Source organism: Eublepharis macularius, chromosome 9 (genome assembly GCF_028583425.1).
Source record: "Eublepharis macularius isolate TG4126 chromosome 9, MPM_Emac_v1.0, whole genome shotgun sequence".
NCBI lineage: Eukaryota > Metazoa > Chordata > Lepidosauria > Squamata > Eublepharidae > Eublepharis > Eublepharis macularius.
The window spans coordinates 72339634-72361791 of NC_072798.1; the positions used below are offsets into that span (position 1 = coordinate 72339634).

The following is a 22158-nucleotide window of genomic DNA, read 5'->3' on the forward strand; positions in this document are numbered from 1 at the left end:
TTTCATGGCTGGAGAACTATGGTTGTTGTGGGTTTTCCGGGCTGTATTGCCGTGGTCTTGGCATTGTAGTTCCTGACGTTTCGCCAGCAGCTGTGGCTGGCATCTTCAGAGGTGTAGCACCAAAAGACAGAGATCTCTCAGTGTCACAGTGTGGAAAAGATGTTGGCAGGTCATTTGTATCTACTCAGGAGGGGTGGGGTTGAGCTGAGTCATCCTGTAAGAGTTTCCCAGGGTGTGGAATGCTATTGGCGGGAGGCTTCACTGTATCCTGAGGAGGTTCTTTTGCATATGGATTTGTGCTTGATGTGCTAATCTTCTCTGCAGGGCTATTGTCGAGTATAGAGGGTTTTGTTAGCCTGGTGTTTTTCAGAACTGGAAACCATGCTCTGTTCATTCTTAAGGTTTCTTCTTTCCTGTTGAAGTTTTGCTTATGCTTGTGAATTTCAATGGCTGAATTGACTGGAATACATGGACTTCATAAAATCAGCATGCTTTTCTGCTTTTCATGTGCAGCCTACTGCCTCAAATACTATCGCTGTACCCAGTGCTAAAGTTATTGAACAGAACTGAACAGAACCCAGCATACACAGAAGCCACTGAGAACCTCTTTTTATCCCTCTCAGTAATGCTGCAACCTCTGTAATTCATTGATTCATTCACTGTCAACTAGCTCCTGGATCCATCTAACAGCAGCAGAGACAGACAAGGAAGTGACTGTGACTTCCTCATTCACTTCTGTTGTCAGAAAACACCAGGATCCATTGCAGCATGCATGACCAAGTAAGCAGCTGCAGCACTGGAAAGCTCTTCTGGCAGCTACCACAATCACCTGGAGCCCTTTGATCATTGATCAGTGGTTGTTCACAACTGTGGCGTGAAGTGGAGATAGATAAAAACTAGAAACAAAGATCTCTTTAGGAGGATGGAAGGAGAAAGATTCCATGGAGGAGTTAAATGGGAAAAGGAAGACAGTTTGGAGAAAGAATACTAGATAAATCTTTTTGAGTCCAGTCCACTCCATTGCGTTGATGTTAATGACCTTAAAAAGGTAAACCCTGTTTAGGATTGTACTGTTAGTGTGAGCTACAGTTGGGACAGTTAGAACTGGGATTAGCCAGCCCAATGAATGCAGTTTGTTGAAGATTCCATTCTAAACTGCCTTGTTTCAGAATGTAATTACTGCTAATCAATATGCTTTCCTATAAAAACCTTAGACTCTGGGTACATAAGATGACTTCGCTTTGGATTTATTTGTTAGTTAAAACTTAAGCAAAGCTTTCTCTGTCTATGGAATATATTTTAATAGCTATTGTTTTGCATATGGTATTATATTGCTTTGGTTAAGACAAATGGGAAAATCATGGCTTGCTGCTGCTCAAATGAGGCTGGGCAGTCCTCAAGGTCATCCCCCTCCCCTTTCACATACAGTCTGGTAACCAAGTATTCCCACTTTTCCAGCAAACCACAGTATGCAGTTACATCTAAACTGGCAAAGCACAGTTTGAACATTTCCTGAAATCTAGGATTTCTAGTCAAGATCAAGTCATTTCTTAGAATACAAGGAAATTACAATAATAGTTTACTGGTTCAGACATAATTGTTATCCTATGACAAAAAAACCACCAGAGGTATAATTGATTCATACAAATATTAATAAAGAGTTAATTGATTTTTCAGTGCAAAGTGCAAGTGCCAAAGTGCTATAAATATAATTCACAATAAATACTACATATAAACTTACAATAAATACCGTACAAGATATTAACATGCACTGAAAATCATAAAAATTAACTCTTTATTAATATTTGTATGAATCAATTATACCTCTAATTTTTGGGGGGGGGGGTTGTCATAGGTTAGCACTTCTGGACTCGGAGAAGCCCCCCCCCCTTTTTAGTTGTACTTAGGTTCAGACATAATGGCAAAATATAGTTCACTCTGAAAGCACAAGTACTTGATTATTTTTATTTACATTAATAAATAACCCACATTTCTCACTGAGGCTCAGTGTAAGTCAATACGATCAGCAGCAGGGACATTCAATAAACTATACAATAAGGTATGCAAATCTGCAGAGATTTGAAAACAAGCCAAAATCTGATACAGAAACAGAGCATAAGCAATTCTAAACCTGACATGTTAAGCAATGCAGAAACTACCCAAAATGATCACACTTAAAACAACAGGCCAATGCATCTCTTTGAAATCACTTCCTGACAGTAAGGATGTATATATAAGAGAAGGGGAGGAAGCAGGAGAAAGCAGCGTCTTTGAAGAGGAAGATGTTCACTGTCTCAAATAAAAGTTTATTATATTTTCAGGCCTAAGTCCTCTTAATGTTCAAGAACAACTAAAATATAGACCTAATTTCAGCCCGGCAACTTCTTGGTTGTTATTCTGGCATGCTTCCATCCTGCTGTTCTTCATTAAGAAAAAGTACTGGATCAATTCACTAGTTACACACGTGCCAATCTTTTAAAGTATTTTCATAAACTCCTCAATCATCTTCTCAAAAAGTACGTTCGTGTTTGGAAAACAGTATAAGATATTAACAGCTGGATAGAAAATACACCACCTTGGAGTGATGAACACTTTGCTTCCTTAATCCACTCCAGATTTTTCATTCTTTTCACTTCAACTACTTACGTGCTATAGAATCCCAAAGGATAAGGAGATAAGAACTTCTGTGAGGTGTTTCAGAAACGATCATTAGTTTACAGAAACATTATGAAAGGCTACCTCCTAAAGGAAGCCACCCAGTTCCAAATGAATCATACAACAGTGAAAACTATAGCAAAAACATATCTTTTTAAAACAGAATGAGAATAATTGCGCAGGATCTGAATGCTGTCTTCAAGTTGGTGCTACGTAGTCTGGCACCACAAAAACTGTAACCTGGGTAAAACAAGAGAGAGAGAGGCACTTCTACTGTACTCATGTGCCATAGAGGGTATATACTTTTTTCCAATGCTAAGATTATTCTGCACTTTCAAAAAGTAACATATGAAGTAGATAATTGATTATATTATTTAATGTTTCTGATCTAATCAGAGCACAGGCCAATATAACTGAAAATTCCTTACACTGTACATTCTTGTATATATGCAGCTCTAACAAAGCAATCCTAAATGGAGTCTCACCCTTCAAATATGTATCTGTGGAACCTCAGTTGAGGACTTACCACACACTACGTTTTAAACCGTCCCTTATACTCTCAGACACAGACCCTTTTATTTGCAATAGGATGGCACTCTACGCCCTGGCTGCTAGGAAAATAAGGGCAAATGTGGCAACTAGGAGAGTAAACAACTGATACAGATTGTTGCCTTTTAATCTGCTAGAAACCATTTGATTTTAATGTTTAGTTTTTATACTTTAGATAAAATGCATTTAATCTGCTTTTAATCTGCTAGAAACCATTTGATTTCTAGCAGATTCTAGCAGATTAAAATGCTTTTAATCTGCTAGAAACCATTTGATTTTAATGTTTATTTTTTACACTTTACATAAAATGCATTTTACTGTAATTTTATTTACATGCATGAAATTATATGTGTATGCATTTTTAATGAAAGGTTTTGGATTGTGAAGGTCTATGGCCATATACAATAAATTCTCTTGTCTTGTCTTGTCTTGTCTTGTCTTGTCCTAAGTACAATGGGGCTTATTAGTTTATAAGAGGGTAACTGTATTTAGGATTGAATTATAATTATGTTAAGAGACTAAACTGACAAGAGCATTTAGTCACAGAGGTAGTTTTCCATCCCATCAGTAGCAGAACCACTTCAAGTTGAAGCTAAACAAAAGCACACTTTTCAGAGAAAGGGGCTCACAGACTTACCAGGTGGGTGATGTTGCAGCCGGAAGGTGAGGCTTGGGTGGAGGGCAGGTGACTCTTCTGCTGCAAGGCAGCACATTCTAGGGAGGAGCATGGAGGGGCCTGGCTCCTCTCCAGCAGCTCCTCGTGGTCTGCACCAGCACTCCTGTAGGGCGGCAGAAGCTGACAAACTGTCTGGTGAATGTTCCTAGTCCTCCCCACCCCCAAATAAAGGTGGTGGTCACAAGGTAGGGACAACTGCCAGGGGAAGGGTCTTCCCCTCTCCTTCTGATGCTTGCCCTTTCTCATTAGCCCTTCAGACACCTCATCACACACCTTGCTCCAGGGGACTGATGAGGTGATGGAGGGCATGGCTGGTCCAAGGCTTGCTGGGGGGCTTGCTCACCCACAAGCTTTTCCATTCCTCACCAGGTTGAGGGATGTGCAGGCTGATGTACTCCTCCTCACCTTTGCTGCTTGCATCTTGATGCCTCAGGCACACAGTGAGCGGTGGTGTGTGTGTGTTATGTGTTTGGGTGTGGCACGTTTGCCCAGCACCGGTAGCTTTATCATGTGAGAGGATGGGCCACCATGGGCCTCAGCACCACCATGGTATGCCTTTTTGATAGTGTGGCCAGGAGACGCATGGGTTGTGGGCACCTTGCTGTTGGGGCCACCCTGGTGCTGTCTGTGGGCTTCCCTCACGGGGGTGTTGGGGGTCCTAGGGCCCTCACATTGCTGCTTCCCACTTTCTCAGAGGTGTGGCACAGGCCACGAAGGGCATGCAGTCTCATGCATGCTGGATGAAGAGCGTGGTTACTTGGCACTCAACACTATTGCCTCAGGGACAGATGGGGCAGTGCAGTTGCATAGCTGCAGCTGCACCTCCCTTGAGGGTAAGAGGGTACATGCAGCCCAGAAATCCGTGTCTGCCTTGCAGCCTACAGGCCCACCTTTCATTCTTTTCAGCCTCTTGGCCTTTATGTGGCTTCCTTTGGGGCATTTCCATGCTGGGCCCATGTGGCCAGAGGGCAGGGGAGTTGACAGTCCCATGCACTACCACCACCTTCTCCGCTTTGGCACCTGTGGAGGCTCATGTGGGCTTTCACTCGCTTCCTCCATCTTCTGAGGTGAGGCTAATTGGCCTCGTGTGGCCTCATTTATGGCGCCTGCCCTCCTGCTTCATCTGGACAGCTCAACCTTGTTGCTGGCATCACTTCAGTTATCCGATGGATGGGCCGCATGCTCAGTGTCTTTGGCTCATCCAGCTCAGGCCCAAAAGGAATGTGGGAAGGTAGCCTAAAGTGTGAAACGAGGGACAGCCAGTTGTGATTCAACAACCTTTGGGGGGGGGGAGATCTTCTGGTGAGTCTTCCTCAGAAAGGGAAGGGATCTGAGAGGCAATGGCTATTATATTGACATCTTCATGCTGTTCCACTTGATATCCACTTCAGCAGGCTTTCAGGGACTATGGATGCTTGTCCAAAGAGAACAAAGGCAGCAAGTGGCTCACTGAATTTTTGACAACTGATTGGTGGCCTACACGGTCTGCGCTGGAGTGCCTGTCCGTAGAGAGGGTGGCATCTCTACAGCCACCAAGCAAACATGCTCCAGGCAGCAGCCACTGAGTACAATGAGGAATTCTGGAAGACAGTGTCGCGTTGCGATGAGGCAATGTGGGATCAGACTGATGACAAGGTCTGGCTGGTGATGGTTGGACGACAGACTCACAACAGGAGTGAACAAGCCCAGCCAGGGAGAGACAGCACATGTCAAGATCCAGTTCTCAGGATGTGCTGGGAGTTCAGCCAAGGGAGGTGCCACAGGAGGCATTGCAAGTTGCGAGAGCTGCTTTGGGTATCATCTCCAGCCTTCCTGCCCATGCATTTCTGGCTCACAGCAACCTGTTGCGGGGGCAGGCAACAAGAGGTGCCAAGAGTGATAGCTGGAGTCACACCACTCAAGGGCTTGCTGGTATTCCCACAAAGTACCTGAAAGGTGGTGGAGAAGGCTGGGTTCTGTCTTTCCCGAATGCTGGTCAACCCAACAGTTCTTCATCCAGATTTGGGAGGGCTTCACATTGGTTTCATAACTTCTGCATAGGACTGTCCACTGATGCTAACTTGAAATTGGCACAGAACTTACCTTACATTGTGGCAGCCAAACTGCAGAAGGAAATGGTGGCCAGCTGGGTAGCTGGACCCTTTGACTCACCTCTCTCCTGCCTAACCTCAGGTCATCATAACCCAAAAGACCCCTGGAGAATTTCAGCTGATACATCACCTCTTGGACCCCAGGGGCTCTTCAGTTAATGAGGCCATTCTACAAGAGGCCTTCTTGGTATATCATGCCTCCTTTGACCATGGCAGTCAGTCTTATGTGCTCTTGAGGGCTGGGGGCTCTAATTGCCACGTATAATATTGTCTGGGCCTGGAGGCCCAATGCCCCCCAGACTCACCTGCTTGGCAGGCCGAGAAGTGACCAGGAGCCCTCAAGGAAGCCAATGCCAGCTGGAGGGCAGCAGGGAACACAGCGGGGACAGCATGGCCTGAGGAGAGGCCAGCAGGCGTCATGGTGGCAGCAAGAGCAAGCCAGCCCCACCACAAACCCACTGTCGCAGGCCAGGCAAGCCCAAGCAGAGCCGTCAAAGTCCAGTCCAGAGTCAAAGCATGAGTCCAAAATCCAAAGTCCAAGGGCCAAGTGAGGGGGTCCGTAGGTCAGTACCAGTAAAGTCAGGTCCAGATGCGGGCAAAGACAGGGCATGGTCCAAAGGCTACAGGAGCAAGGCAAGGTTTAAGGGAGTGGTCGCAGCAGTAGCAGGAATTCAACTCATTGCTTCCACACCTAGCAGTTCCTCTAGACTGTTTTTTATAGCTAGGCGTGGTTTGCAGCCAGCTGCTTGGGCTCTATCCTGATGTTTCTCAGCGTCACTATCCACAAGCAGCTGGCATCGTCCGAGGAGCTCTCCTGCAGCTCGACTCTCGGCCATCATCTGCAGCGTTCTCTGGGTGTGGGCAAACCTGGGAAGGTGGAAGCCCCTGGCTGGGCTTCCCCTGTGGTGTTGGTTGTCCCTGGCTGGGCTTCACCTGTAGGAGCTGGAGGGTGCTGGTGGCTCTGCCTCAGCTGCTGGCTGTGGACTCTGATTGGCCAGCAGCTGTTCTTCCTGATCACCGGCATTGGCTGAGTCAGGGCTGGCTACACGAGGCTCCTCTCCTCCTGAGGAGTCCTCACTTTCACTGAGCTCAGCCTGGCCCATGTCACCCTCCCAGTCACAGCAGGGAGGTGCGGCAAAGATGCCTGAACATAGGCCTCCTTCCAAGCACCCACTGCTGCTAGCCTGGCTCAGGGAGTGGTGCCAGGTTCACCCCTGCCCTGCACAGTGGGTGGACCTGCGGCAGACCCACAGGAAGGGCCCCTGGCCGACAGAGGAACCAGGACGCCTCCTTCCTGGCCAGTCAGGCAACATGCACTGAGTGGCCAGGACAGAGAGGTGGCAGCCTGCCCAACAGCAGGCCATCCAGCAACAGAACTGGGCAATCTGGGGGTGGAGGAGCAACGTGCTTGGATGGCGGCAAGCAAGGTGGAGGGAGGAGACCAGCCAGCCCCACCCTCCAGTCGAGCTTTAGAAGCTGGGGCGGGTCTGGAGATGGCAGCTGGCCTCAGGAGGGCCCAGAAGGGTCAAGGCAACTGCCAGTCAAGCCAGGGGTGGAGGGCACACAAGCAGGGACAGGGTGAAGCCTGGGGGAGGGGGTGGGAGTTCCTCCAAGGGTGGCTATATAAGGGGAAGGGTAACAAGGAAGGCCATTGAGGAGTAGCTGGGAGAAAGTGTAGCAGAAGGAACAAAGAGAGCCAGATTAACCAACTAGAAAACCAAGCCTCTCCCAAGCAGAGGGAGAGAGGGTACGAGGGTGCTCTAAACCCCTCTCCTCTCTCCAATTCTGAGACCTACCCTGACCCTAACCTGACTTAGGTCCAACCTGAACGGCCCGCCTCCCTCAGGCTCCAACACCCATGAGGAACCTGACAGATATACAATCCTCTTTCTGGCTCTTGCCTGTGAGTCTAGAGGATCATCGTGTGGTGAGTTTCAAATCTTGACAATGCTGGTATGTGGACAAGGCTATGCCTATGGGATGCACGGTTGCCTGTGCAGACTTGGAGACCTTCAGCACCTTCTTGAAATGAGCAGTCAAGGATTGCTGCAGCTCTCCTCATGTTACGTGCTATCTAGATGATATCTTGTTTGTAATGCCAGCCAGGGACTCAATATGTGTCAGCTGATTACAGGCATTTCAGAGGCTGGCTGAGAATTTGGGGCTGCCTTTGGTGCCCAAGAAGGCGAAGGGTCCCATGGAGTGGCTGGTGTATCTGGGCATCCTGACTGACTTAGTGGTGGGCACCTCCAGCCTGCCAGAGGACAAGCTGATGGCCAACTGGAGCATGATCAACTCAGCCCTTGTTAGCAGTAAATGCATCCTGAAAAAGATTCAGTCCCTGTTGGGTCATTTGAATTTCACATGCAAGGTAGTGGCCCCAGGAGGTCTTTTTGCACCTGCCTTGCCGGGGCAACTGCAGAGGCTACAGTGCCCCAACACCACATCAGGATCACTAAGGGGATGAAGGAAGACCTTCAGGTGAGGCATACATTCCTTGACAACTTTAAAGGCACTTTCTTCTGGCTGTCACCCTCAGATGTAGGTGCTGTGTTCCAGGTGCAGTTCGACACCATGGGTTCAGGGTGTATTTCAGCAGGAGGTGGTGCAATCAGTGGTGGCCTCCACCATGACCAAGGGCAGATATTAGCAGGGACCTGACATTCTTGGAGTTCATCCCCGTATCAGTTGCAGTCATCATCTGGTAGGACCTGTTCTGGAACATGAAGGTACGTTTCTGGTGTGACAGTCAGGCAGTAGTGCGGGTCGTTAACTTGCAGCTGTTGTACTCTGAGTGGGTCATGCTCCTGGTACAAAAATCTGTCTTGGTCTGCTTGCACACAAACATTGCTTTCTCAGCCCACTATGTTGCAGGAGTAGACAACCGCACCACAGATGTCTTATCTCACTTTCATGAGGAGAGATTCAGGTCTTTGGCACTTGGCACGAGAAGCCATACGAATCCCTTCCCAGAGCAGCTGTGGAAATGACTCATGATGCAGGGAGTATTGAACTCGGCAGCAGGCTTAAGTCTCTGCAGCTACCTCAGTCTTGACATTTTCTAACAGGCCAGGGAGGCACAAGGGCTCGCCAGCATCTGAGGTTACCATGCTGTGATACCTGGCTTTGATACACATGTCCATCCGCCAAGAGGCCATTTTCTTCTTCTGTAGGATCCTGGGCTTGCATTTAGATCCCTTACAAAAGGATGGGAGCTTAGAGGTAAAATTAAATAAAATAAAGCTTACCAAGCAAAGTACAATCATGTTTGGCAACAAGGTTCAGCCACATAAAAATATATTCCCAGTTATGTTTTCACTGAAAACCTCAAATTTGGCTGGATTACAAATTACAAGGAGAAATGACTCATGGAAATTTTGATAGGAACTTGCAGAGATGTTCCAAAGCATACATGTGATTGACCACTCAGCGGTTTCCTGAAGCTTAAAGCAAAAAGACACTAAGAATAATTTATTGTTCTAGCCTACAGAAATGTATTCTATTTAACACATTTTGCTATGAACATATGATGTTAACTTTTCCTCTTATGTAAATTTGTGTCAGTAGGTCTCTTAGTCCATATCCTGTATTATGATACAAGCATTTCCACACCATTAAAACTGAAAAATATAATGCAAAAAAGATGGAATAAACATATCCCATATCTTATGTAAACAGCATTATTTACTTTTCCAAAGCTGTTTTTATACACACCAGGAAGACTGGAGTATAAAACAGAACAGCTGGTTTAAGTTGTTCAAATAGAATCTTGAAATGGGAGTAAAATAGTTAAATGTTTTTGCAAAGCTCTGGCTCGTTCCAGTTAAGGAACGATAACTAGCTCAACATTTCTGAACTGATCCAGGTGAGAAAATAAAAATATCAGTCATATAATAATGCTCATTAATAATGTTGTTGTATTGGTTTATAAACTTATTAAGAGATGACCATACTACAGATGAAAACTTACAACAGGAAGTTGGAGTGGAAAGGATGTATGACATTTGATGGAGGCGTATTTCTTAAGGAAATTTCTGCTGAAGTTACTGCTGTATTTTGATGGCTTAAGGTAGCAACTGTCTTTAAAAACTGGAAAGATGCAGTCCCAACATCATGCAATGTTCACGGAAATAAATGCAAATCAGTTATATGCCCCATCTATGTATTATGAAAGCAATCAATCTAATCAATGATTTAAGTAAATTCTATTAATTTCCTGTGAGTATTTATACTCTTCTGTATCTGCCCAGTTTTGATCAGGCATCTGATGAAGAGAACTTGATTCTCGAAAGCTTATGCTATAATAAAATTGGTTAGTCTTAAAGGTGCTACTGGACTCTTTTTGATTTTGCTACTACAGACTAACACGGCTAACTCCTCTGGATACTATTCCAGTTACTAAAATAAATCACTAAACTGTACTAATGTTTGGAAAATACCTGAAATTTCATTAAGAAGAAAGGCTGGCGCAAAGCACCCAACAGATATTTATGACGGTATATATAACATACTTGATCTTTTTGTCTTTATGGCATTTCACCACTCTGACGTTATTATGCATCAAAGCTGTGCAGACCCACACCCACACCCACATACAGATTTGTACTCCAACTGAAAATAGAAATTTTAATGCAAAGGTGCCACCTGGTGGATACAGCCTTCAACTACAATAGGACTGGAGATAGACAATAGTTTCTAATGGCAGAAAGACACATTACCGTAGCAACTGTACATTTCTAGTCCAGTTTATGCCTTAGAAAGGCTAATGTGTATGACAGAATTAGTATGAAAGAACTGGAAGGTAAGTGCTTCTGACTGTTCACTGCTCCTGCCCACCAGTTAATGCCTCCAGGGAGGCTGAGAGGACATATGAACATGTCTTATATCAAGTCAGACCACTGGTCCATCAAAATTAATATTTTGCCTCTAACCGGCAGCTGCTCTCCAGGGTCTCAGGCAGAAGTCTTTCACAACACCTGCGACCTGACCCTTCAAAGTGGAGATGCTGAGGACTGAACTTGGGACCATCTGCATGCAGAACATATGCTGTGCCACTAAGCCACAGCCTCTCCACAAAGTCTTGGAGCCCAACAGAAAATAAAACAGGTTAAAACTACTGGATAATATTGGTGCAGAAAGATCACTAGCACCAATTCTGTTTTGCAAATGCCTCTCCATTTCCATAGAAGCATTATTCAGAAAACTTGAGTAGCCCTTTTAAGATGTATTTCCAGCCTGAGGGAACTGAACCAATTGTCTAAAAACAATGTAGGAATTTAAATGGGAAATGAAAGTATGAGTGTGAGTGAAAAACAAAACAAAAACAGAAATCAGGACAGGGAAAAATGATAGTAACTGAAAACAAATAAAAGTAGCAGCTAGCAAACATGTACCACATAGGGAGAAGCGTTGTACAATAAATTAATCACAGAGAACAAAAGAGAGTGAACAGGAACATGTTGATGATGACAGAAAACAGCAGTGTGACAGTTGATAGAAAACACACAATGTGCTTTTACATGTCAGTCAGTCAAGCAAGCCTTTATTGGCATATATAAAATATAAAATTTTAAATACAGAGACTCCATACAAAATGAGATTAAAATACAGATAGGAGCAGGGCAACGGTGCAGCAAAACCAGTACAGAATATTACTTGCCAGGGCGTATAGCCATGGCACTGTAGAGAAACTTAGCTACTATTTCAGTTATTTCCCCATCTGGGTTGTCAAGCAGGAACTGAACTTTAAAATCATCAGAAAACTCTGAAAGTTGGGCTAATATAGGATGTAGAAGTTCCCGGCCTGGCGCCAGATAAAAAGGGCACCGGAGAAGAACATAGGAAACAGTTTCAACACAGTCCATCAAACAAGGACAACACCTGCTATAATAAGGAATCCCATGAACTCTGCCAGATAAAATGGCTGAAGGAAGAACATTAAATCTGGCCAGAGAAAAGGCTCTACGTAAATTGGGAGCCAGGGGTAAAGGTATACTGCTGGGAAACTTACATTAGGGAAAATCACCAAGTTTAGGGGAGAGGCTTTTACATGTTTATTAAACCACAATCCATCAGAGTATTAGTTTTTAAATAGGTAATTTGATATGTCGTAGTATTGCTCAACAAAACATTTCGGGTGTGAAAAAAGTGGAGACCATTATATATAAGATGCTGTCATTAAGGAAAGGCCACTATCCTTTTAATGTAGTGTTCAAGATTTTTATGGAACATTTTCACTGATTGCTACTCTTCTACCCTATTTCCTAGAAAATATTCACAAGTATAACTGAGTATTTTCTTTTGTAGCTATGGCAGTCATTTTAAACAGTAATTTTTTCTGGAGTAATTACAGTAGACAGTAATTTTAGAAGTGTCTACTGTGTGCCTAATAGTTACGTGGATGACTCATACTCCTGGTCTGCTTTATACATTATAGGATTCAAATGTCCTTTACATGGCAACTAGTCTGTTAAGTCATCACTGGACTCTCCTGAGCTTGCATAATACAGTCATGACTAGGGGTGTGCATCCAGAAAAGATGTGGGTTTCCCACTTCAGGTTTCCCACTTCAGGTTTACCTGAAGCGGGAAAAAATTCGGAAATACCATAATTCTGAAGCAGCAAGCTACCTCTGAAGCCATTCTGAAGCCACCCTCACCTCCCACCCACCCCTGGGGCAACCCCTCCACTTCCACCCACTTACCTGGAGGGTGATCAGCTTGGCGGCGGCAGCATGCACGGCAGCATGAAGCTGTGACAGCCTGGAGCCAGCCGACTCCTCTGCAATTGCACTGCCTCCTGAGCCTGCAGGGCGGTGGGAAAGGCCGGAGCCTCCTCCTCTGGCCCTTCCTGCCCCTCAAATGGCCGCAGTGCCACGGCAGCAATCTGAGGGGCAGGAAGGGCTTTCTCTGCCTCCTCTGCCACTCTGTGGCCCCGCAGGCGGCAGGGAGGGCCAGAGCCACCGCTGCCGCCACTGCTGCAAAGGTAAGTGGGGGTGGGTGAGGGTGGGGGGCTGGGGCAGGGGTGATGTTTAAAGGGCTCTGCAGCTGCTTGCAAAGGCTCTTTAAACTCAGCCCTGAAGCTTTCCGAAGCATTATGAATGCATGCGGGCCCCGATTCGGAAATCCCACATCTTTACGGATCGGGTCTGATTCGGGATTTTTTTCCGAATTGGATTCCCGAACAGCACATACCTAGTCATGACTGGGTGCAGCCCAAGCATCTCCACACATCACAATCACTGCGTAAAGATATGGAGAATTTTTTTAATATGATGGTAAATAAACCATTACTCCACGCATACCTGTGGTTAAGATCTAGAAGATCTAATTTCTTCTATTGTTGCTTGTGTTGGATGCAAAAACAACTGCAAAATCTAGGAATGTCAAAAGTGCAGTTTTCAGTACACTGAAGACATTTCACTTCATACTGTTAAAGAACTAACACAGCAACAGCAATTGTTGCTTCTATGTTGCTTCTTCCAATGAATATCCTTAGTTGTAATGGTCATATCGATTTTATTGTAGCATAAATGTGTCTTTCATAATCCAAACATAAATCACACTCTGTTCATGCAACCTACTGTTACATTTAAGGATGTCTGAATCAGAGCCCGGAAAACATAACAGCGAAAATATTCTCTGTTTTAATTATTTTTCCATTCTACCTTACAGACTGAGAATATTGTCTTTTTTCCCCCTGATGTTTCAGGTTTTATGAAGTGTTGTACATTGTTGTAGAAATATGTCCAATCTTATTTGCAGGTGTTCATTAGAACAGCTCCATTTATATGACAGCGTGATTTGAATGGCAGGTGGTATTATTCCAGCATGGTTCCTACTATTCCATCATGTAGATGAAATTCCAAAGGGGGGGAAATCTTTAAATAACCAACAGAATGAGAGAATACAGTGTCAGGGAGTATTTGTAGCTATGTAATCTGATTTTTTGAATGTTTAAATGTGTGCTGATTTATGTAGAAACAAGATTTTGCGAGAGGTTACTTCTTTAGATGCCTTGTTTTTTAAAGCAAAGTATATGAGGAATGTTTGTCACATGGTAGGCTACTACATTGCGTTCACTTTAGCAACACATTGTGCTTTGGAAATAAGCGCTTGAAGAAGCGAGTGTACTTCTAGTGTGAGCTCCCTGATATCTGGGTGGAGATGCATTCCAGCCTCTGTACCAAGCACTAACTACCCACCACCATGAGCAGTGTTTTATTTGTTCAACAAGAAGTGCCAAGACTCAAGTCTGTCTGTAAAACACATCCCATAACTTTAGATATGTTAGAAATATCTTTGAACATTTAGCAGCAACAGGAATACATTATAGGATACTCAAGAGTTTCTGCCCAAACCAGAGAAGTCTAAGATAATGCTTATCAGTCAGTAATCTGGGAGATACAATCCTTGATACTGAAAACAGGTCCTGAGGATTAGGCCTGATGGTGAGCAGTTAAATACTCATGTTTCTGCCCCTGGCAAAATTCAGCTCTTTCAGCTGCAACAGAAGATCTACATGAGCTACAAAGCCACTGAAACTGCTGTGTGCTATTCTAGTCCAAGGAAGACACTTCTGCAGAACAAGCGAAATGTTATGCATTAGGCAACATTTCAAGTGGATTGCTCTGCTAGCAGTAGAAGTGAGAGCATGAATGTGCACCTTAACATCCAACTCAACTCAAGATTCTGCCTCATCACTAAAGCCACCTGGTGCCCACACAAAAGCATAATGCCCACATCCAACACTCATAGGCCCATCAATCCCCCAGATAAAATTCAGCAATTGACCATGAGGTCCAAGCCTATATGGGTTAAACAGTACGTATAAAGACACTATTGGAACACCGTTTCCCTATTTGCTTGCCTGATGGTGCTGGAGATAAAGCAGACTTGCAAGGTGTGCATGGAAAGAGGGAGTGCTCTTGTCTGATACTACATGTTGTTGAATGGTATAAAGATGTACTATCTAATTTGGCCATAAGAAGATTTTTGTTGTTGTTATATATCACTGCAGAAGAGCCTGAAAGGCTTATGGTATGATGGAAATACAATGTTTTTGTCCCAAACCTCTGGAAGTGAGGAAGGAGCAACCTGAACCTGGAAATAGACTCTGGATGAATATATTACTAATATGAAATAAAGTGCTACTGATGTGGCAGCATAAGTAGTGGATCTTATATGGAGCCAGAATATCTGAAAGGGACAGTAACGAAAAATAGGCGACTCTTGGAATTGCTAAATTTAATGTCTGAGTTCTGTAATTATCCACGAACAATCAATATATTTAATTCTCAATGTGTCCAAATCTGTCTCTGGACTTCAGTCCGGAGACTGGAGCCATGAATAGACAAGTCTTTCTTAAAAAAACAGGTTATTCAAAAAGGCCTTTGTACTACAGGGAGGGGCTCTCAGATGCTTTGCTAATGAGTTAAGGACCATAGACTTCACCACTATGTTTCTTTACGTACTATCTGTTGTTTTAAATAGGTGCTCCTATGAGCTACCTGTGCTTCGTGTGGTCTAATGTCAGCTCTAGAATTGCATATGTTCTGTTTCAGCATTTCTTACTAATTCTTACTAATGCTATGTCTTTGTAAATTGTGTTTATTACCCTATGGCATTGATTATGGAAATGTCATAGAAACACAGAGTTGGAAGGGGCCATACAGACCATCTAGTCCAACCCCCTGCCCAGTGCAGGATCAGCCTAAAGCATCTCTGACAAGTATTCTCCAGCCTCTTCAAATGCCCTTGAAACTGACTGTGCTAATCTCACACTATGCAATCCACCTTGAGTCTCAGTCAGAAAGGCAGACTATAAATGACATTAAATAAATAAATAAACCAATTTATCAATAAATACATTGCAGGTTAAAAAAAACAGAGACAGTACCGGTAGCTTTCATAAGTGAATGTCTCTCTTCAGTGGCCATTGCTAGGCAACTACAACAGTAGTGCCAGCCTTCATGTCTTGGTTTCTGTTAGTAAAAAGCAGGGTGGGGGGAGTCAAGCCCTTCCAAGGATGTTTTCACTAATCTGGACCTGGCCCAACAGCAACTTTGCATGACTCATCCAGGCCCAGTTGCTTGCTACCATTCAACCACCACCACCACATTAAAGACAGGTTAGAGTGTTAAACTAGGATCTGGGAGACCCAGGTTCAAATCATCATTCTGTCTTAGAGCCAAGCTAGAAGTGACAAATTACACTTGAATGGCAAGTGAACAGACTCACATGTATTCCTCCCTGTTCACTTGTGCTCCACTTGTGCTCCACTTGTGCTCCACGCAATTGCATGGAGCACAAGTGAACAGGGAGGAATACATGTGAGTCTGTTCACTTGCCATTCAAGTGTAATTCATCACTTCTAGCTTGGCCCTTAAAAGCTCACTGAGTGACCCTGGGCAAGTTAGATGTTCACAGCCTATCTTACCTCACAGGGTTGCTGTAAGGATAAATGGAGGAGAGAATGCTGTAAGCTGCTTTAGGTCCCCACTGTGGAGAATGGCCAGGTATAAGTGAACTAAATAAATAATAAATATAGCTGTCGGGCAGATAAGATTGGTTTGAGGGGCAGATAAAAAGATGAGGTTGGTTTGTGGAAGGGAAGGAGAGAAGGAAGCAGGAAAAGGAAATAGGCTATGGGGCTTTCAAGGAAGGGAAAGAGGAAAGGATCTGCAAATGACTTGCAAAGACCCACATTGACTTGCAAAAACCCACAAGTCTTTACAGGTCCCCTGCTTGGATGGTTTCTACAAGGCATCCACACATAAAGATTTTCCAAAGCAGCAAATTATCTTCATGCAGAGGAAACTGTTAATATAAAAAAAGTTTAACAACCCAGATTTCACTTCCTATAAGACTAGTCATTTCCAACAAATTAGAAAGTTAGAATATTTTTTTTAATCTTGACAAATGGATCAGACAGAAGCCTTACCATGATGCTCCTTTCATAGTGATCGCTCTCTTTATCAACATCGATTGGGTATCCATTGAGAGTCCAAATAAAAGTCAGGTCCAAAGTGGGATCGTGGTCTGCATGACACTGCATGGTAGCATTGTGTCCAACAGTGACATCTACATTAGTCGGTGCTAAAGTAATTCTTGTAGAATCTGGGCAGTTAAAAGAAAAAGTGGAAATGCATATGATGTTCTTTACTTATTGTGCACATACAAACCAGTGCACAATAACTAAACCAGTTATGTGCACAGTAACTAAGAATCCATATCTGTTTTTCCATATACATAAACAAAATAAAAACTTCACTATGGACCATTTCAGCATTTCAAAAGAGAAATGCTGATCTTGCCTTCCCATTGGCTAGCCAGGTGTCCTCCCAGACAGCCCATAGAAACCTGGTACCACCACAGCAACAGTCACCTCAGTATGTGGGTGGGGTAAGGGCAGACAGAAGGATAGAAGAAAAACAGCCAATCATTCTGGATGGGATTTCATTTGGAAATGAAATATCATCCATTGATATATCCATTCATTTTCCTTACACTCATAAAATTAATTAAAAGGTGGCATGGTATAGCCTGATCTCATCAGATCTTGGAAGCTAAGCAGGGTTGGCCCTGGTCAGTACTTGGGTAGGAGACCACCAAGGAAGACTGGGTTGTTCTGTAGAGGAAGGCAATGGCAAACCACTTCTGCTCCTCAGCTGCCTTGCAAATCCTTGATGGTGTCACCACCACTATAAGTTAGATGTGACTTGACAGCAGAGATATACATATAATAAATCTAATAGGGCTTTTCCCTATTTGTTTCATTCATCTTCAAATGAATGCACACATCCACACAGAGAGTCCAAGAAAGTTCCCATCTTTGGAGAGAACAAAGTAAAATGATGTTTTGGTGGCTGGGATGTGATTGAATTCTCTCTTCATTTTTCTGAGGAAACATCAGCTACTTGTCTAACATAGACCTGTTATGTTGCTCAAAACATCTGGATTAATGCATTATAAAATTGATCCAGAAATTCTAATGTTGATTGATCTGAGCATGATTTGGCGGCATTCAACATTATGTTTTGTGAATTTAGCCTCTATTGCAATGAACTAATTACCTGTGACTACAAGAGTAGAAGAACTGTTAGCTTTTCCTTTGTTGTTTTCTACAAAACATGTATAGTTGCCTGCATCGGTCCTTGTGACATTAATGATTTCCAGACTTCCATCATACCAAATACGCATCCTATTGAAAGAAAATTTATTGGATAAATTATTTCAGAAGAAACAATGCCTGTCCAACAGAGACATTATTAAATTATACATCAGAATTTCCCCTTAAACAGATTGTATTATAGTTGTTGTGGATTTTCCGAGCTGTATAGCCGTGGTCTTGACATTGTAGTTCCTGACGTTTCACCAGCAGCTGTGGCTGGCATCTTCAGAGGTGTAGCACTAAAAGACAGAGATCTCTCAGTGTCACAGTGTGGAAAAGATGTTGGCAGGTCATTTATATCTACTCAGGAGGGGTGGGGTCGGGCTGAGTCATCCTGTAAGAGTTTCCCAAGGTGTGGAATGCTAATGGAGGGAGGCTTCACTGTATCCTGAGGAGGTTCTTTTGCATATGGATTGGTGCTTGATGTGCTAATCTTCTCTGCAGGGCTATTGGGTATAGAGTGTTTTGTTAGCCTGGTGTTTTTCAGGACAGGAAACCATGCTCTATTCATTCTTAAAGTCTCTTCTTTCCTGTTGAAATTGTACTTATGCTTATGAATTTCAATGGCTTCCCTGTGCAGTCTGACAAAGTAGTTGGAAGTGTTGTCAAGTATTTTAGTGTCCTGGAATAGGATACTGTGTCCTGTTTGAGTTAGGCTATGTTCAGCCACTGCTGATTTTTCAGGATGGCCAAGTCTGCAGTGCCTTTCATGTTCTTTTATTCTTGTCTGGATGCTAAGCTTTGTGGTCCCGATGTAAACTTGTCCACAGCTGCAGGGTATACGGTATACTCCAGGCTAACACCAGGCGAACACAACACTCTATACCCGACAATAGCCCTGCAGAGAAGATTAGCACATCAAGCACCAATCCATATGCAAAAGAACCTCCTCAGGATACAGTGAAGCCTCCCTCCATTAGCATTCCACACCCTGGGAAACTCTTACAGGATGACTCAACCCAACCCCACCCCTCCTGAGTAGATATAAATGACCTGCCAACATCTTTTCCACACTGTGACACTGAGAGATCTCTGTCTTTTGGTGCTACACCTCTGAAGATGCCAGCCACAACTGCTGGCGAAACGTCAGGAACTACAATGCCAAGACCACGGCTATACAGCCCGGAAAATCCACAACAACCATCGCTCTCCGGCCGTGAAAGCCTTCGACAATAGATTGTATTATAGTTACAGAAGAAAAGTGTTCAGAAACAAATATTTTCAGCATTGAAAAACAGCAACTAATTATAAACTAAGCCCCAAAACTTTTGAATTTGGGGTGCTGCTTACAATTGTTCATGATGGTGCTAGCACTTCCTACTACCAGACAACTTTCCCTACCACCAGCACCCTATTCCAACATTTATCCTGGAAAGGTGGAGAACACAATAGAAGGTCCGGAATTGAGATCTTAAAGCCACACCCCAGTCTGCTTTTAAAGGTCTATTCACCAGCCATTATCATTTGGCTTCTGCAATCACTCCACTCACCAAGAACAGATGGACTAACATTTTAGCTATATCTGAAGAAGTGAGCTGTGACTCATAAAAGTTCATACCCTACCACAAATTTTGTTAGTCTTATAGGTGCTACTGGTCTCTTGCTCTTTTCTACTGCTACAGACAGACTAACATGGCTACCCATCTTGGTCTTCAAAGGCCTATGTACTGCTTTTCTCTCAATATACCCAGATTGCTATCCAGATGCCCGAGAGGCTGACAGTGTGTGTCTGAAAGAAAGTCATGCCGTGTCCATTGAAGTCAATTACAAAGTGTGAGTTCTTACATCTTAGTGGCCTTGAGCTATAAAACATTAAGAATTCCATCTCTCTAAATCATTGGCAGCAATGGATGTTTCTAACATGGATTACTTTTTGTAAACAAATTTAATTAAGACAGTCAGGGAATTATGGACAATCTGTTATACTTGATGTTTGCAAAGTAATCGTTTTTATAAACCCTCCTTTTCATTTTTTTCTATACTACTTTGTTTAAGCGGAGTAAATCTGACTCTACCAGCCTGTTGTCACATAAATCAAGGCATCAGGGCCAGATCTATGGTTGCCGGTGCCCAGGGCAACTGAAGTCCAGCCCCTCACGCACGTGCACAGCGCGCGCGCGCTCCTGGCGCTGCGTGATAATATCATTTCATGACGTCATCACGCAGGTGGCATGTGCTGCCCCGTGGCAAGCCAGCTGTCCCAGCATGCTGCAGAGCTGGCAGTGGCAGCATGGGTGGCTGGGAGGCCGCCCACACCATTCGCCTGCCCCACAGGACAAGGGGTAGCTGGTTTGCCATGTGCCCCTTGTCCTGCAGGGCAGGCAAATGGCACGGGCGGCCTCCCAGCCACCCGTGCTGCCTTTTGCATGCCCCGCAGGACAAGGGGCGCGTGGCAAGCCGGCCACCCCTTGTCCTGCGGGGCAAGCGAATGGCGCGAGCAGCCTCCCAGCCACCCGCACTGCCGCTGCCAACTCTGCAGGACCAGGGGCATGTGACAAGCACACCCCCTGTCTTGCTGCTTGTGCACTCCTGGGGTGGCAGCTGCACCTGGCGCCCCCTCTTTGGCAGTGCCGGGGGCAGACTACCCCCCCCTGCCCCCCGTCAATCTGGCCCTGCAAGGCATGTCATATGAAGTTTGTTTTGGAAAAATGTAACAACGAATAATAATTCCAACATTTATTTTAATATGGAAATTTCCCTATCCCTACTAGGCTGTATTGTGACCAGGGTCAACTCTCTGGGGGCTATCTGGGGAGCTGAGTGAGCTATTTTTCAAGCTAACTCCACTAAGTTTGCAGGAACCCTACTTCTGACTGTCCACTAAATACCACTCAAGTTTCAGGAAGACTGGACCTCCGAGTCCAATTCTATGGGCCCCTGAAGGAGGTCCCAGCCACTCTCCATTGTTTCCTATGAGGGAAACATTTCCAAGTAGGCTCTTAGGCAGAAACACACAGGGGCAAGGCTGCTAGTGGTCAAAGGCATACTTCTAAATGGAAGAGAAAACCCAACTGAACCAAACTGAAGCAAGGGAATGGACAGAATCCCCCCAGATTCAAAGTGAATCCAGGTGACCAACATCAAATCAGAGAATCATGTCAAAGCAGAGAATTCCACCCAAACCAAAATGAGGCAAGAAGAATCAAAGTGAATCAAACCAGAGAATCATATCAAAGCAGTCAGAGAATCCATCCAAACCAAACTGAAGCAAGGGACACTGTTTCAACGTAGCCCAACTGAACCAGTGTCACTCACAGAAGCCAGGAAGACAAGGCTGCTCACTCCCCACTCTGCCTCACTCCCTCTCCCTCCTGTCTCTGCCTCACTCTCCTCCCCCTCCTCCCCCTCTCCACTTGAAAAAAAGTGGGAAAAGCCCAGGAAAGAGCCAGCCAGAGGCTGAAGTAAAGTTTCCTGGATTTACTCAGATTTACTTGGGGGATCAGGGTTCCCAGATTGGATCCCAGATTATCTGATTTGATTTGGTGATCAAATCAGCAAAAGTCAAGCTTTTTCCTGAATCCTGGATCTGGATTGCACACTCCTAGACTTGTCTTCACTACTAGGGTTTTCTTGGCTGTGACATCATGCCATTGGCCCAACATTCACTGTGTAAGTATTCTCTCACCACTGATCCAAGCAGTGGTGGTAAACAAGAGTCAGGGCAGGGAATTCCCCACCGGTGCTACGGGTCTGATAACCCTGGGGGGTGTTATTTGGGCATTTTACTTTGTTGGTCTTATATTGTAATGTTTTAATTATGATTTCTATGCTACCTTGAACCTTGAAGAAATGTGGGATATAAATATTTTAATAAAAATATTGATTTATTATTTTTTAGGGAGCAGAACACAGACCAGACAGAACTGCCTTTGTGGGAAAATGAGCGTTTGGGGAAATCCCCTTTACCTATACACCAATTGTGAGGTGGCTAACACAGCAAAAGTGGAAGTTACTAAAAAATTAAATAGATCATGTGGAAAACCTGCATGGACTGAAGAGTAGTACTCAACAGCTTTC

General features: G+C 44.3%; 1 protein-coding gene across 1 annotated transcript in view; it reads right to left on the reverse strand.

The window, feature by feature from the left end:
* The window catches only part of CNTN1 (contactin 1), a 233015-nt gene that overhangs the window by 56497 nt on the left and 154360 nt on the right, over window positions 1-22158 (reverse strand). Inside the window, exons 14-15 of the mRNA XM_054987779.1 lie at window positions 18044-18171; window positions 16912-17087 (exon numbers count right to left, since the gene is read on the reverse strand). Coding sequence (XP_054843754.1) covers window positions 16912-17087; window positions 18044-18171 — 304 coding nt within the window. The remainder of the gene's footprint in view (window positions 1-16911; window positions 17088-18043; window positions 18172-22158) is intronic.